The 16,829-nt window shown below is 39.3% G+C and overlaps 1 protein-coding gene across 2 annotated transcripts in view; it reads left to right on the plus strand.

The window, feature by feature from the left end:
• Window positions 1-16,829, plus strand: part of LOC133530501 (zinc finger protein GLI4) — a 137,203-nt gene that overhangs the window by 85,963 nt on the left and 34,411 nt on the right. For both annotated transcript variants that reach the window (XM_061868421.1, XM_061868420.1), the window contains one exon: window positions 13,169-13,290. In XM_061868421.1, coding sequence (XP_061724405.1) covers window positions 13,169-13,290 — 122 coding nt within the window. The remainder of the gene's footprint in view (window positions 1-13,168; window positions 13,291-16,829) is intronic.

Raw genomic sequence — 16,829 nt, forward strand, 5'->3', positions numbered from 1 at the left:
CTGAGTATGATAGGAGAAAAGCGATGCTTATTAAATATAATAATAAATAGGAGAGGTAAGGTGTTAGGACACCTGATACGGCACGATAAATTATTCCTAAACATCCTGAAAGCAGGATTGAAGAGACAAGAGGTGAAGGAAGGCCTAGAATTACTTATCTCAGCCAAATAAAATATTGCCTTCGAGATATGTAAAAATGCAGATACAATAAAATACAGTACAATAAATATGAATCCACAAATATAAGACAATAATTTTAAATCTAAACTACTTTCTAAATCGATTGTAAGTTCCTTATTCAGCGACAAGTCATAAAGCATCTGAATCAGCTTGGGTGTATGGGCTATAAAGAAGAGCATAAACAGCTTGCCAATAGTTCCACGCTGACATGTCAATCTGTTAGAGCAAGCGGCGAGAGATAAGCGGTTAGTAGCATTAAGATTATTTAAGTATTTATATTATTATATATATCGTTGTCTGAGTACCCACAACACAAGCCTTCTTGGCTTACCGTGGGACTTAGTCAATTTGTGTAAGAATGTCTCTATAATATTTATTTATAAAATGCTTTTAAACCTTTTGATCGCCAAGAATACCTAAAGTCGTCGTTACTTGTCGTGTCTACAGCGCCAAGGACAACTACAGGTGTTATGGCGGACGCTGTCAAAGTAACCTTCACCTTTCAAGTAATTCTCTTTTATGCCCTTGCAGGGCGTCACATGTACTTCTACACTTTCTGTTCCATCTTATGTGATTTGTGATATGCAATAAAGATTTGACTTTGACTTTGAAGCTTGGCGTTTGAGTCATGTTTGTGTTTATGAGTGACATGAAGCGTTCAAAAGGTTAATATTGTCTTCGGTTTACTAGTTACTTAGTAGTATCGACTACTGAAACTTAAATGAAACTACTTCTTGAAAAGAATATGCTTTCTTTTTTTTAATTTCATTAAGATTCCTATCAAAATGAATGGCCGGTAATGCACTTGCAACCACTCTGGCGTTGATTGCTTACCATCAGACGATTCGTCTCCTCGTTTGCCTCCTATATCATAAAAAAAGAAAAATGAATTAGGTATAGTATACCTACCCACGTTGATATTACGGAATGAATAGGTGATATGGCACTACAAATCAATTAGAAATCAATAGATTAATTTTACTTTGTGTTTAGAATGTATTAAATTTCTATAGTTTAACTAAATATTGATTGACTCGCCGTTTACGGAACAGTAAGATTTTTGAGAACGAAACTTTCAACATGAAATGTTCTCTATATCCTACCAGGAACAATTAAAAAAAATCCTTATTTCACGATTTTGCAACTCGTTTGTAAGATTTCGTAAAGTAACATCTTTAGGTTACTAGTATCCTAGTTATTTCACTTTAATTATTGACTTCAAATTCAACTGACAATTTTTATATAGTGGGCCTTAGAAGGTTAAAATGTGACTAATTCCAATTTCCCGCCGTCCGCTTCTGTCCTACACCACGCCCGTAACAAGCAGTCCTGGAAACGGCCTGTTTACTATCGACTCGGGAGTTTCCATACACGGTGTATGTAAGGAATGTACCCAAACTGTCAACTGTCAATTCGTAAACCTTGTTGTAAAGGCATAAAGTTCATGGATGGTCAAAGAGTATTGCTGTTTGTACGTTGTATATGTAGTTAACTGCTTGTTATTAGATCTCCCCTTTTTTGTACGTTTTAGCTAACCACATAAAAAATAAAAAATTGTATTTGTAGTAGTTAGTTTTAATATTTTTAATAATACGTCACTTTCCATATCGTGTCTAGAGTCTAGACCTAATATTTGACGAATCTTAAAGTTCGAATCGGCTGTAGGTAGATGAAACAACTAATAAATTCTAAATAGCATACATAATATGTTTGATGTCATCATCTGCTAACCAATTAAAATTATATGCGGCGCGAATATACAAAAAAAAATCTTAAATTGACTTCCTAGTAGCTCAATTTGCTACCATCGATTGACCCATTCGCCAATCATACCCACTACGTAGATAATTTTCAGAATATGCCACAAAAAACAAAACAGCTTCCTGTTTAGTCTTCAGGACTTAAAACTGATTAAAATCGTCGCGCAAAACACGACACTGTTAAGTTTTAACAAGGTCCAATTTTGAATGTCAAAGATGGTTACCCTGATTGCTTTCTTTAACAAAAACTCGACATAGTGTGACCATAAATTTAATAAGGCGTCGGACAATAAGGCGAGTCTCCCGCGGTGACCACTTCAGCCCTTCTTGGAAGACTGTCCGTGCACAGGGTGTTATTTTAGGTGGTGATTAACCTACATGATTGGTTCGGTGAATAACATGTGTATAAGTAGTATACTTACCTACTCAGATTCTTTTTACTTAGTTAAGTTATTATCATACCCATACACGTATTTGTCAAATTAACTACAAAACTTGCGTTTGGTAACAAAACTTTGGTATGACTTGGTTTCTAATTTGCCTTCATGTCTTATTTTCTGGTTTGTTCCAGAATAAATTCTAGATAGAACCTGATTTAGTAAATTATGTTTTATCCCTTTCCTACAAATCTATAAGTCGAAATGACAGATAAAGACAAACGATTCATAGCTAAGTCAGGCCAGTAAAGTGTTTATGAATAACGCCATAAGTACTCGTACTTAACATTGAGGAGCAAAAATTACCAACATTTTTCTAGTCTAGTTATTATCGGACATAATAATGGTTTCCAGTCAGTAAAATACATAATAAAAAACGATATTTTTATTAAAATCTTTTATTTAACTTGCAATGTAACTATGTATGTTTGTACGGGTCAAATCTTGCAAGTTAAATTTTACCCACTTCCAGGTTTGCGATGAAGCTGACAATTTGCATACATATGTAAGTCGGGTGACAATCCAATATTATGGTACCATCGAGCTGACCTGGTGACTGATACAGGTGGCCATAGGAACTCTGTGATAAAACAACGCAACATAATTGTGTTTGGGGTTTTTAGACTTTTTAGAATGTTGCCTGTGGAAAGAAAAGTACAGTCAGCGATAAAAGCTACAAGCTTCCAAATGAAATTTTTGGCCAAAACTTATTTCCAGTAAGCAATATCATTTACAATTGTAATTATAATACCGACCTAAAACCACAAAATAAATCAAAACCCGGCACTCAAAGCTTCACGCTTTAATTCTCACCAAATACGAGGACAGTATCCTTTTTTATCCTTTAAAGTGACCTTCTTTTTTCAAAAGCCACCTCAATAAATCTGTATTCAGTACTTTTAGACCTTTAAGAATGAGCTTAAACGTTTTAAATCCCTCTAATTTTAAAATAGCTTTAATCTGCTTAGAGATTGTGTCTTATACGACCTTTTGATCGTATAAAGGCAGTTTTGTCCGCAAAGACTGATTAAGTGGTGCGTATACGCAGCTGACGAAAGCTTGGCAATAAAGAAGATATATAACCTGTTTATGACTTTTTTTGGCTTTTGTGTCTTTTGGGCCTAATCAGCGGTCACGGTTAGGTATTTCCGTAAAGTCCAAGCTTATTAGATCATGTTTTACGGCTTTTTAACATTATTAGCATAAGTTAGTAATATGGCTTCAGGTTTATATAAGCAATGGTTATATTTGATCTACATAAACATATGAAGTAGCCGTTCATTATACTTCATTTACAATATTTGATTTGGATTAAGTTTCTTTATAAATTAAAGTGGATTATTACAAACATGTGATATTTCTAAACTCAATATGATATACCTTACTAGCAAGGGCCCAGAAGACACACAGCGATTTATATGTTTCAATATACTATCGCAAAATATTATTAAGGTGTGTTTTTATACCGGGCTATCGAGATACTAATTTACAAAGCTTGTGAAGTAAAGGTCCTTGAGATAACAAACTAAGGGCTGATACAGTCATGCATAATATGAGTAAAGAGAAAGTATTCAAATATAACTACATTTGAGTGAGATAGATTTAGTTTTGTTAATTCCCCCAGTTATAGGATGTTTTTTACACAAATTGAATAAGCTCCACAGTGTTCTTTTTGTAACGTGTAAGAATTGTTTGGATACACGTTTGCTTCATCATGACTCATTGTAGATGTCATCTTAGTCGTATGAATCGAATTTTACAATCAATACTGACGGAATCTGGTCCAAGCAACATACCCGAGCTGAATCACAAAGCTTATACCTACCAATGAAGCTACACGCGATATAACTCTGACCTCCGGCTACAAGTACTTTTAACGAATCTATAGTTCAAATAATACAAGTGACAAGCTCTAAGACAAATATATGTTTTGTAAATACTACGTCCCTGCTCATACCACGCGGTGACGCGTAAAGTTAAAGTCTCAGGCGCATCAGATCCTCAAGCTTTATTAATCAACGTATCTCCATTCAAACATCCATCTGAAATAGGACCTAATTAATTAAGACTTAGAGTCTAATTTAGTTGTGGAATCACATAGTAAATAGGCTGATTTGAAAATCGATCGTAAAGTTATTGATGACGTCGATCGTATCTGCTCCGAACGATGATTGTCGGACCTATATTCAGGAGGCACTAATAGGGACATGTCGCTGCACTGGTTACAATGGATGGACTGGAGTCTGGACTGTATTTAGAATGACACTAATGCTTTAATATGCCCTTATTTTATCCTTCCTGCTTCCTTATAAACTGATCTCGTACTCGGTTTGGAGTTTGGAGTACGAGTCTGCATTTCTAGTACTTAATTTAGGAAATGGTAAAGTTATATTTGTCTTTAACAAGTTCAAGAGGATTCATTAAACGAGTTCTTGAAACACTGGCTAGCAAATATCATCTAGCCAATGTTATAATGTTATATCTAGCCAATCTTATATATATATGTTACTGTAAAAGCCCGAAGTACGGTAAAACCTAGGATATACCGGTAAGACCTAGGTTTTACCGATGCCGATCGGTAAAAGCCCGAAATGTGAGATAATTATTGTTCACTTCGGGCTTTTACCGACATGGATTTGGTAAATCCTAGGTCTTACCACGGCGACCGGTAAAGGTTCAATAATGCACTGGTTCTTGACATTATTAGATGAAAATCTTGTATCAGTGTAAGGGGCGTTACATGTAGTGCCATTTAGAGTGATGCTTCGTATTGTTTCGGCTATTTTACTAGTCATATAGATCTAGGTCTTTCGGTTTTGCTGAAGGTGAGAGTGAACTCTACTCACTGCAAATTCGAACTCCGTGAGCAGGTATGTAGAAGTCCTGAGAGCAGAGTAATGTACAGTGTGTCACATACCCTCTGTAAGCAATATGCCCAGTTGGTGGGAATTTTCGGGCTGTAGCTAGCCGCTGTAATGGGTAACAGAAACACGTTCCGTATGTGCTTCGCTTTCCAGATGACTAGGGTGCTTTGCTTAATGCAGAGATTATCGTATCGCGAAATGAGAAATTTGCTCTATTAAGTTTAAAATATTGTTTCGAGACCAGGTCGCTTTACTAATATCAATAAAACACACATACGGATTTAATTTGAGCAAAAAATGGAACATTATCCTAATAAATAAGTATGTTTCCTTCAATAAACGGACAAAGACAATGCCGAGAAAGTGCTCGAGAAAGTTCTCGCGAGAACATTCCCAAGAATATGCTCGGAAATTTCCCAAGAGTGAAGAGAAAGTTGCCTTTAGAGTAATTTGTTGCTTTCCAAATTGTTTTAAACATGTATAGTTTATAACATTAGAGTAGTCAGTAGCTCGTAGCGTAACGACGACGGGTCGTACGCCTAAGCGAGTGCGTCGCAAAAAGCAAAGGCGAGGGACCGCGCTGGAGCTCAGGCAGTTCTGAGCGATGCCATCGCCTCTTGGAACTCCAGCACGAGTAATAATTAATGCCCTTTGCATTTTGCTGGATTTTTCGGGGGTCGGTGTGGGTGGTGCAACTAACACCTCTTGACCGGATGGACGCATGATTCTACGGGGCATACTTGGATCGCCATTTAGAGGCGACGGGGTCACGTGAGGGTCACGCGGGGTAGTTATTCTGGAAAGCAACAGCATGAATGATAAGCGTGTTCTCCCTGTCCTCTTTTTTTTGACGCAGGGGTAAATGCATTTACGCATCTCACCCCGGGCTGGGGAAGCCCATTGGGGGGTGGTATGTGGGACTCACTCCTCCCGTTACTCCCTCTGTAAGCCAGAGGAAGGGGAGGGGAATACCCACTAACATCCCCTGCGGTGTCATCCTCTTTGCCGTTACGGGAGCGTCATGGGATCGCTTGCGGCATTCTATCTGCGACGCCCCTCGGCAGCCCGACCGACCCGTGTTGGACACCCGCGCCAATGAGGAAGAGTACCAGGACGCTTGGCTCTCCTCCCACACGTGCAGAGCCGTTCCGTGTGGGCCCCCAATCCACTGGCTCTACGAGGGGGAGGAACTAGCTGTTGGCTAGGGCATATTGCCTACCTAGGGAGGAGACCCTCCCTCTTCGCCTACGCCGGAGCGGTAGCGCATCTGCACTATCTGCGCGCAACCGCTCCGCTGCTTCCTTTTGGGAAATCACAGATTCGCAAAAGGCCTCAACTTCCTTCCATGCCCTCTTGCTGCGCAACATGGCTGACACGACGTCGTGCAGCGAGAGGTCCCCACTCGTGATTTCCCCTGCCACCACCATGTTTTGGCATACCACAACCCATCGCCTGCACGATTCAAGTGTGTGCTGGGCCGTGTCATGGCAGATTGTCGTTGGTTCTCTCTTAATTTCATGCAGGTAATGACCGAAGCAACCGTATCCGGTTGTTACCTGCGTCAATCTGTAGCTGGGCACCCCGTGTTCTCTATCGAGCCACTGGTTGAATGACGGGAGGAGAGCCCCTATACTGCGGACTTCATAGAAGGAATCCTCCAGGTCACTCTTCCAGCGGTCCCTCATTCTCTTGACAGCCTGTCGTTGCTCTCTCTTCGCCTCCTCTGGGTCGAGGCGTTCTCCACGCGCTCTGGGCTCTACTCTCATACGGTAATTTCCAGCTATCATTTTAGTTTCCAGCTCCCGGGGTGGAGTGCCTGTCAGGGCTCACGCCACCGCGAAATACACCGTATGGTATGCCATTATTATGCGCAAGGCCACCACCCTCAGCGGACTCCTTAGGAAAGGCTTGGCTTTAGCCAAGAGCCTGTCTGCCCAAATTCTTGCCCCGTACAAGGCCATGCTCCGAACAACACCCACGTACAGGCGCCGACAAGGGGTTTTCGGCCCACCCACGTTTGGTAATAGCCGGCTAAGGGCTGAGGCAGCACCCACGATTCGGGGCGCTAACCTGTTCTAAATTCCACCTCCGGTCAAGAACAAGACCCAGGTACTTCATGTGTGAGTTGACCGGAACCCTCTCACCTGCAACAGCTATAGTTAAGTCCTCAGGTAGCGCCCTTCCAGGTCCCCCGAAGACAATTGCTTCAGTCTTCGGGAGGGGCACATTCAATCCTAGGCGTTCGATGCGACCCACTGACATCTCTGTCGCTTTAGAGTCCGGTCCTGTGCGATCGCGTTCATGAGCTTCGCGCCGTGACATCACACGTGACGCGTCGGACAGGTCAAGTGTCTCCTTTTCTTACAGAATAAAATGTTAGGTATAAAAGTAAATAGTTTAACACAACCTTTAATATGTAGAAAAGGACGTATTTAAGTTTCGTCTCGTCCCCTGGGTATGAATAAATTTTTTTTTAAACCGTTTATTTCAGATCACTGATCCATAACGATTATTAGTATATTAAACTTAAAACTATGCTAATTAGGTACTAAGAGTAAAAAAAAAAAAAGAACTTATAACTAAACACTAAGATGTGTGGAGAGTAGGGGCGCAGGTTATCATACTCTATTTCGCTCTCCCAATTGCCACCTCCACCCAAAACTTTATAACATGGCAGTCGAGGTGCTCGGCCAACACCTTGAGTAGACTGTTGCTGCTGCCGCGCACCCGTGTCAGCATGGAGGCGATTCTTTTCCGCCTGATGGCAAAAAAGTCATCTACTCGCGCCTCAGCGAACATGCCGGACGCGCTGCAGTGCTTCGGCAGCCGCAACAGCATCCTCAAGATGTTATTATATTGAACGCGCAATGCGTTATAGGCTCGTTGTGTAAACTTCACCCACAGGCTGCACATGTAAAAAGTCTGACAGTAAGCTCTAAAGAGCGTCAATTTAACTGATGTATTACACCGTGCGAACCTGGGGGCAAGCATATTACCTCTCACTGCCGTCGCTCTTTTCTCCCTTTCCAGATCCAGATCGTCATTCAATTCAGTTGTAAGTATATGCCCCAGATACTTAAAGCGATCTACAACTTTTAGGGGTTATACTTACGAGCTTTGAATATAACAAGCTAACTTTGGGCCGTGTTTTATTTTAGACCATCCTACCGCGTCAGCCGAAGGCCCCAGCAACGCCATGTCGTCAGCGTAACTTATATTGTTAAAACACACATCACCTGTATGGCAACCGACATTTGCCCTGCTGAGTGCCTCGATCAACTCGTTTACGTAGACGTTGAAAAGGAGAAGGGATGTTAGCCCTCCCTGTCTCGCTCCACATTGTAGTTTGTACTCATCAGACTCCTCTCCCGCCCATCTCACTCGGTTGACCTGGCTGTTGTACCAATGTTTAAGCAACGCGACATATTCAATGGAATCTCCCGTTTTTATAAGCTTGTACACAACCAGGTCAAACGCCTTTGACAAGTCCAAAAAGCACGCATAGATCGGCGTGTTCCTGTCCTTGTAGTACCTGACAGCTTGCTTAAGACACAAAATCGCACTTTCGGTCGACAGCAGTCTTACATAATAGAGCTTTGTTCCGACCGGCCGTACCAATAGTTCCTAGGGACGCAGAGGCCTCCATTCGCATCCACATCAGCTGTCCACGGCGCTTAAAGAAGTTCCTGGCTAACCAATGGCCCTCGGTACGACCATCTAGCATGACAGGGGAGTACCAATATACCACGGAACCAGACAGGCTTATTTCTCTCCCTTACGAACCACTACCATGACCCACGCTTCGCAAAAGGTTTTTTAATTAAAATAAAATGATTTAATTGAAAGCATCTGGGTGTCATTTGATCACCCAGCCATAGTCGCTTCAACAGGCGAGAACTATTAATAGATACCTAATTTGTTTTTACTGTAAACTATACCTAAACCTTGGTACCTAGTCAAGATGCCAACCGTTCGCGATATGATAATCTCTGCATTATGCAGTGCACCCTAGTCATCTTGAAAACAAAGAACATACGGAACGCGTTTCTGTTACCCATTACAGCGGCTAGCTACAGCCCGAAAATTCCCACCAACTGGGCATATTGCTTACAAAGGGTATGTGACACACATTACTCTGCTCTCAGGACTTCTACATCCCTACTCACGGCTCTCGAATTTGCAGTGAGTAGAGTTCACTCTCACCTTCAGCAAAACCGAAAGACCTAGATCTATATGACTAGTAAAATAGCCGAAACAATACGAAGCATCACTCTAAATGGCGCTACATGTAACGCCCCTTACACTGATACAAGAGTTTCATCTAATAATGTCAAGAACCAGTGGATGATTCAACCTTTACCGGTCGACGTGGTAAGACCTAGGATTTACCAAATTCATGTCGGTAAAAGCCCGAAGTGAACAATAATTATCTCACATTTCGGGCTTTTACCGATCGGCATCGGTAAAACCTAGGTCTTACCGGTATATCCTAGGTTTTACCGTACTTCGGGCTTTTACAGTAACATATACATAGTTCTAAAATCATCTATCCAAAATAAGTGAAATTTCTGTCAAACCCTACAAAATGTTTCTTGTGAGAAACAAACTTAAACTTTGGCGAAACCAGGTTAAAGATATAAAAAAATCATAACATAGCAGATTAACATATGTATTATTTATAAGTAATATTCCTATCCAAAGAGTTGATGGTCTTGAAAATACAAAATTACTGATACTTATCTATTTATCTTTCTGATACATCGCATATTAGGTGCCACATAGGACTACAAACCATTTAATTATGTTAAAAAACATGAATACACCTCGCTTTTGCAAACAGTAGCATTTCTATAATAATATAATTATAAATTCAAATATTTAACTTCTCAAATAATGTCACAATTTTAATGTAGCATTGACATGTGTCATGACATTTATCGACGTAGAATATACAACGTGTATTTTTGATATTAACACATAATCAAAGGGCAGTTAGTTTAGGCTGTAATGAGCACACTTTCATATGTTTTATAAAAAATGGACGACTTTTATTTTTTCATACAAAATAATTCAGCAAGCAATGTATCACTACTTTGTTTTAACTCAAATCAAAACGTCTCATTAATGACGCCGCGGCGTCACAACTGTCAAAAGTGATCATGATGTACGATATACATTGCCGCTCGAAAAAAATTCAAAAATTAATTGTGCTCTAGTAGTGAAGACTAAAAAAAAATCTTTCAGAATTATTTTATAGCACTATGACCTACGTCTAGTTTAAGTTTGAGGTTATATCAAAAATATACACTGTATTTTTTATGCTTATAACTTATAACTAGAAATTGGCACTACTGAGCATATTTACTCGCATTTATATAGCTGACTTAACATTCAAATTACGAGATCCGTTGAACACTAAAAAACAAAACAACAGCTACCAGGATGTATTTAAACAAATGCGCATCGTGTATCGAGCACTAAAAACTAATTGGGAATGAAGCTAAAAAACCGGGCGAAACGGCAAGAAACATACGGACGGCTGATGAAATATTCAACGTGACATGATTGAGTCTTTGCTGGTGCACTTAGAATTTCAAAATGTGCTACATTTAAGGTTCGCTTGCGTTAATTGCCAATTGATGGAAAAAGTGGGAACTTGGAACTAGTTTGGTTTGTGGTTTTTGCCTTTGGATTTGATAATGTACACACGTCTTTGATGCATGTTGTACCTTCAATATTTTTTTAGACTAGGTGCAATATATGTCATATAAATTTTCCCAAAAGTTCGAAACCAGGAGGCTTTTTTAGGTGATTTTTTTTTTGAGTGTACCTAAAGATATGTCATATAAATTTTCCCAAAAGATCGAAACCAGGAGGCTTTTTCCAATTATAAACAAAATTTCACCACGCTAAGTAACATGTATGTATGTATGTAAGATAATCTTTTTGTGTGGTACATAGCATTCAGTGGCTATGCTTCGCCTAGATGCGAAAGCTCGATGGTGCTTTGAACATAAAATTAGAGTCACATTTCACACATTGTATACGGTAATATACAATGCTCAATAATTCCTAACATACTGACCGCTCGCATTAACCGTTGTTGTAAAAACCAAAACAAAAACATAATCCTCATTGTCCTTATACGAGACCCGGAATATTTCATCAAAACAAAAGATCCCGTAAATAAAACGTCAAAATCAAAAACCGCCTGTCTGCGCGAAATCTGTTAAACTTGTTTCACATCCACAGCAATAGCTTCAAAACTTTCTTTCTATTCGGCGAGCTCTATTCCTGTCCCAGTCTCGCAACAGTGCAAGGGTGGAATAATCGCGTGTGTGAAAAGGACAGGGTACATGAAGACGTCACGCGGGGCGCAGGCGCACGAGTGTTGTTGCACTTGTTTTGTTTATTTTCTCGGCCGCCATCTTTTTTTTTCTTTTGAAAGCTACGTCTTTGTTCGGCGGGCGCAATCGGCCGGGGCTGGTAAGTTGGATAATTTCTTTATTCCCGGCCCACCCGACAATTTTGTGGAGCTGCATTATTATGAGGTTGATTTGTTTAATAATTTTATTACGGAGTGCTTCGCTATTCGCTTTATTTGTTAGGATTGCCTGCGCGCGCGCGTTTGATATTGCTGATTGGATTTATTTGCGTTTACATACACGCAACGTTACGACTACTACAACTTACGACTTACAACTTACGTTTTGACTATGGATACATTCTAATGTGTAATAAAAATGTATATTTGAGTCAGTTGCCAATTTAAAATAATTTAGGATGACATATTTGGGTCAAAAATCTTTTCGTTGTTTTGTTTTTGTCCCCAAAAATTGTGATGGAGTGGAGCTCTTTGTATAAAATGTCATTTAGTTTATAGAAAACATAAATACAAGAGTAAGAGAGTGGTCAGAGACAAGACAACGAAAAAATATTTGACCCATTTAACTTACCTAACAAAAAAAGACAAAATTTATTTTATCGTAATACTTTTCATACAATCAAAATTGTCGGGAAAGGGAATTTCAGTCATAAATGAGCCTTGTATTCGATCGTAATTAGGCTTTTATTCTAGACTCTGCGGAAAGAGAAGAGTCGTAAAATGTATGAGGCACAATACATTCCAGGACTCTTCTCTTTCCGAACAGACTCTAAAATTGTGAAGAATATAGTTAGTAAATTAACGAAACTTCCAAACCAATTCGAAATTCGCGCATCAACTGCAAACCATATACCAAAATGTTTATTTTTTGCGACACCTCACCGTCTAGACATCGCAAGGGTTCTTTTTGCCGCGGAACCCCACTGTTAGACCTTGGGCCCGCCGTCGCTCGAATGCTCTCAATAGGCCCAAAAAAAGACTCAGGGTATTGTGCCTTTGTGAGAAATGTTAAATCTGGACTTATGCTAGTTTGCTCATCAACCGTAAGGCCTCCTGTGGATCGGTTCTGGCATTGTATTGTTTAAATTAGTCGTGTATAATGGTGATGAGATAGATGTGCAAATAATTAATCAAAATTCTCAATTCTTACGTATAGCTGCGCCACTGCTATTAAAAGTAACCTACAATATTAGGTATACAATCATTCTCATCATCAAGTTAGGGCTGTGCTGGACCTAACTTTTTGTTAGGATTGGAGCAATAGTAAATAAGACTACCTAGAGAATGACCACTTTAGATATATACATATTTTTGCATCAAAATTATGACTTCAGTGAAGAAACTGATAAAATCACTAAGGAATAGGTAGCTAAAACTTTCTTTAAAAGCGATTATGGAACTTATGACTTGGTTATAAATTCCTTCGCCTGCCACTAAAAATATAGTCAATCGCAAAAGCTACAGGAAAAATTAATAAATCCTATTACTTTTGTTCGAACCATTTGCCTTATCCAATGTAGAAAATCCTCGTTTCTTTTCCAGGTTGGCTGCGGCGGCAGCGGCGGCCGGCGCGACCAGCGAACTTAGCTACCTGGCGGCGCTGCACCCGGCGTACCGGCCCGTCACCTATGACCATCCGCTGTACGGAGCCAACACCTTAAGAGGTAAGTTTGGATATACTTAAGCATATTATCAAAACATCTTGAAAAGTTGAGTTGAATGTTTGACGTTTTTATCAAAGGACCATATTCAGAAATAATCTGCCTCTCATCTCAAGTCTTTAATGTCTTGGATCGGACAGGAAAACACATTAGGAAAACTCTGTGACCAAACTCGCTCGATTGCTACCAACAAAAGAAAAACAAAGCGCCGGCGAGCCGAGCTTGCTCGGAGATTTTTTTCTTAGCTTTTTGGTAAGAAAGACACTTCATATTCTACAATTATTCACGGCTACAATCACAACGTACGTAGTACGTGTCACTGTTTTCGAATATTCATTTGCCAAGCGATCGGTTCCTCGGGTCGGTTTCCTACCTCTTTTTATGAGATTTGACAGAATATCTTCAAATCCCGCTAAAGAAGATGAGAATCCGTAGCAGGATTACCCGTTGTGATCCTCTCACTTCTTTGTTCTTCCAGTTATTCTCAGCATAGATATTCTCAGAAGATAGTTTCGTTTTGTCAATTAAAAATACGCTTATATATTCTACAGTAATTTCACACTTTGTCATATAGATATATTTCATGTTTTAAAACAGCAATTTAAGCAAATAGCCAAAGTAGGCAAAATCTAAATAGCTGGGCTCCGTTGTTAAAAAATCATTCCAAAAGCCACTTAAAGAAATTTTGTTTTACGACGCTGTAAAGACGTAACCTGACCAGCGTTCACCCGAGCTGCACTTTAGCGTGGCTCCCAAGGAAAAACAGACCTTAAAAACCTGTGTCAGTTTCATCAGACTTAGCGTTATGTTAGTGCAAATCTGATGGTTGGCGACAGAGCATTTAAGGTTCTGTTTGGAGTGTATTGGCAGTATTGCCGTTAGCCTATAATATTGCCGTAGTTAGTGTGTAATATTACTCGTAACACTAGCGTCTTTATTGCGAGCAATAGTAGTTTGCATACCGAGACGGATAATATTGCTGACGGTTGCTGGGCGTTTAATGAAGGTTTGCTCATTTGAGCACTTTTAATACCTTTCAAAGATTGGTTTTCAATAGGTCTTTACGAGACGATTACGATTTAAAATACCTAGTCTTTTTATTAGATCTAAAGTTTTTCTTCTTGAATACTTTGCAGTATCCAAAATTGTCACTTTAATCATTAGGTGGTCCGGGATTGTACTATCTTTATTTAATATTTTTCCAAAAGCATTATTTTTACTGTTAAGCAATCTATTAAGTATCCGGTATAGATAGTGGGATTTGGTGGTTGGTTTAAATAAATAGGTTAAGATAAGTCAAAAGACGACGAGAGCTACCTGTATCTTTTCAAAAAACGACACCATAAGCATAAACTGGATTGCAAAAATACTTGCACGCCAAATCAACGGTGACCCAACAGAATCATAGAAACTATATGCAAAAGCCCGGCAAATGCCAGCAGTGTACACTATCGGCTCAATTTATCAATACACTGAGGTGTTAATTAGGATTTGAACTCACGACTGCTACCAATCGTATCATTTCACACGTTGAAATGTAAACTTTGTTGGTTTGAGTTATGGTTTAAAGTCGCATGTGGTTCTAATTGATGACAGATAAGACGGAAGACTATTAAGGGACAGGGTTGAAGTCACGGGTTAAAATTGGCATGCATTTTAGTAACGATGGATATAACTCGCAATGGGGTATTTTACACCAATCAACTCATTTAAACGAGTTTTGTTATAACCCTATATTTAAGTAATATAGTTAGAAAACTAAAAATTTAATCAAAGCAATTATTACCAACGTTAGAAGTGTCAAATCTGTATTCGACCGCGAGTTCTCTTTTTGGTTGGTAGTGAACAATTTGTCAACAACTACATATAAGTATATATGGGTGGGTACGTAGCGTTTAAACTATTAGTTAGCTTTTTGTTTAACAAGAAACATTAAAACGCTTAAATCTTTAGTTCTCAATAATTTTATTTTCAAAAACAAAAATATTTTTTTGTGTAATATCTTAAAAACAGTTAAGTAAAATACCGTATTAAGACATTTTTGGTCCGAATGCTTTGAATTGATCACTCAATTATTAAATGGGTATCGTAAAGGCAGAATTTTAAATCACACGTTGCGGTGATTATTCGCGTGTGCAAGACCTTTAATTTGATTGCATAAATAATTTAATGATTGCGACCATAAAAGATTACGATCTCCTTCTCTGACAGATAGAATTAAGAGGTAAAAGCCGTTAAGTACATTTGTCTTGGAGACATGCGTGCGAAATGAAATTCAAAATTTGGTGTTCGCCATTTTCCAGGTGGCTATTTTATTTGATTACATGTTCAAGTAGAAAATTATACAAGTTACAGTATAATTATATAAAATGTATATATTTAATTCCAAGGTAATCATTATTTGCTGTTCGTAACTTGAAAAGAACTGGCGCTCTTTCAATAGCTTTGGTCGCGGTTTTCCATGCTGATTTACCTAACGAGTCGTAGGATATCTAATATTATTTTGTAAACGAAATAGATGTTATACACTAAATAAAAATACCAAGCCCTCCAGTGGCGAAGGCCGGATCCGGTGGGGATAAAATCTTATACCTATGTATAGTAGTGTGCCTTTTTTAAAACACAGTGCAACATATTAATAATAATTTTATTTGTTCCCTAACTTAATTTTTTTAAGTAGATTTCAAAACGTATTTTGTTATAGGTATAATATGGGTATGATAGACGTCTATAAAACGATTCGATTTCCTCGGGGTTGCTTATTTGAACTATGAATGTAATCCTCTATAACAGGCCTAAGACATCTTTGACACCACACCAGAACTAAGTGCATATAATCAAAACCCATGCTACTTCCTCAATTACCTAACCTCCATTCTCCATATGCTTGCATGTGCGTAGTGTGCCCGCATATGCATAATATGCTCGCACATGCGCCCGAGCCGCCTGCAGTGCGCATTAGCGATTCGACGTGGGGTCGCCGGTTCGAGCCCGGCGTGTGTTTATTTGCGATTTCCGAGATTCGAATATAACGATGGTTTCCCTTTCGGGTACTGGTAAACGGGTTACTACATATTATTATCTCCTTTTAGGGTTCCGTAGTCAACTAGGAACCCTTATAGTTTCGCCATGTCCGTCCGTCTGGCCGTCCGCGACTTTGCTCCGTGATCGTTAGTGCTAGACAGCTACAATTTGGCATGAATACATAAATCATGCATGGCGACAGAACTTTTTTTTTATAAATTACATTAAAAAATAACTTAAACGGACGTACCCGTACTTGCACTATAATATGCCAAGCTAACCCACCGTGCACGCAAGTAACCCAACCCAGCTTACTCGGAAACCGAAACCGATACCGAATTGGCGACTACGCACGCCTCGCCTCGCCTTGCGGCTCCGCTTACACGATAAACGCATCTTTATAATACGCTCAATTAGCCACGAAGTTTTCGGCCATTTTTTTAAATGGCTGTATGCAATAAGTAGCCAACTGTTTTTCCAAGCGACGATTTTGACGACGCCGCATAATGGTGAAAATT

Source organism: Cydia pomonella, chromosome 23, assembly GCF_033807575.1.
Source record: "Cydia pomonella isolate Wapato2018A chromosome 23, ilCydPomo1, whole genome shotgun sequence".
NCBI lineage: Eukaryota > Metazoa > Arthropoda > Insecta > Lepidoptera > Tortricidae > Cydia > Cydia pomonella.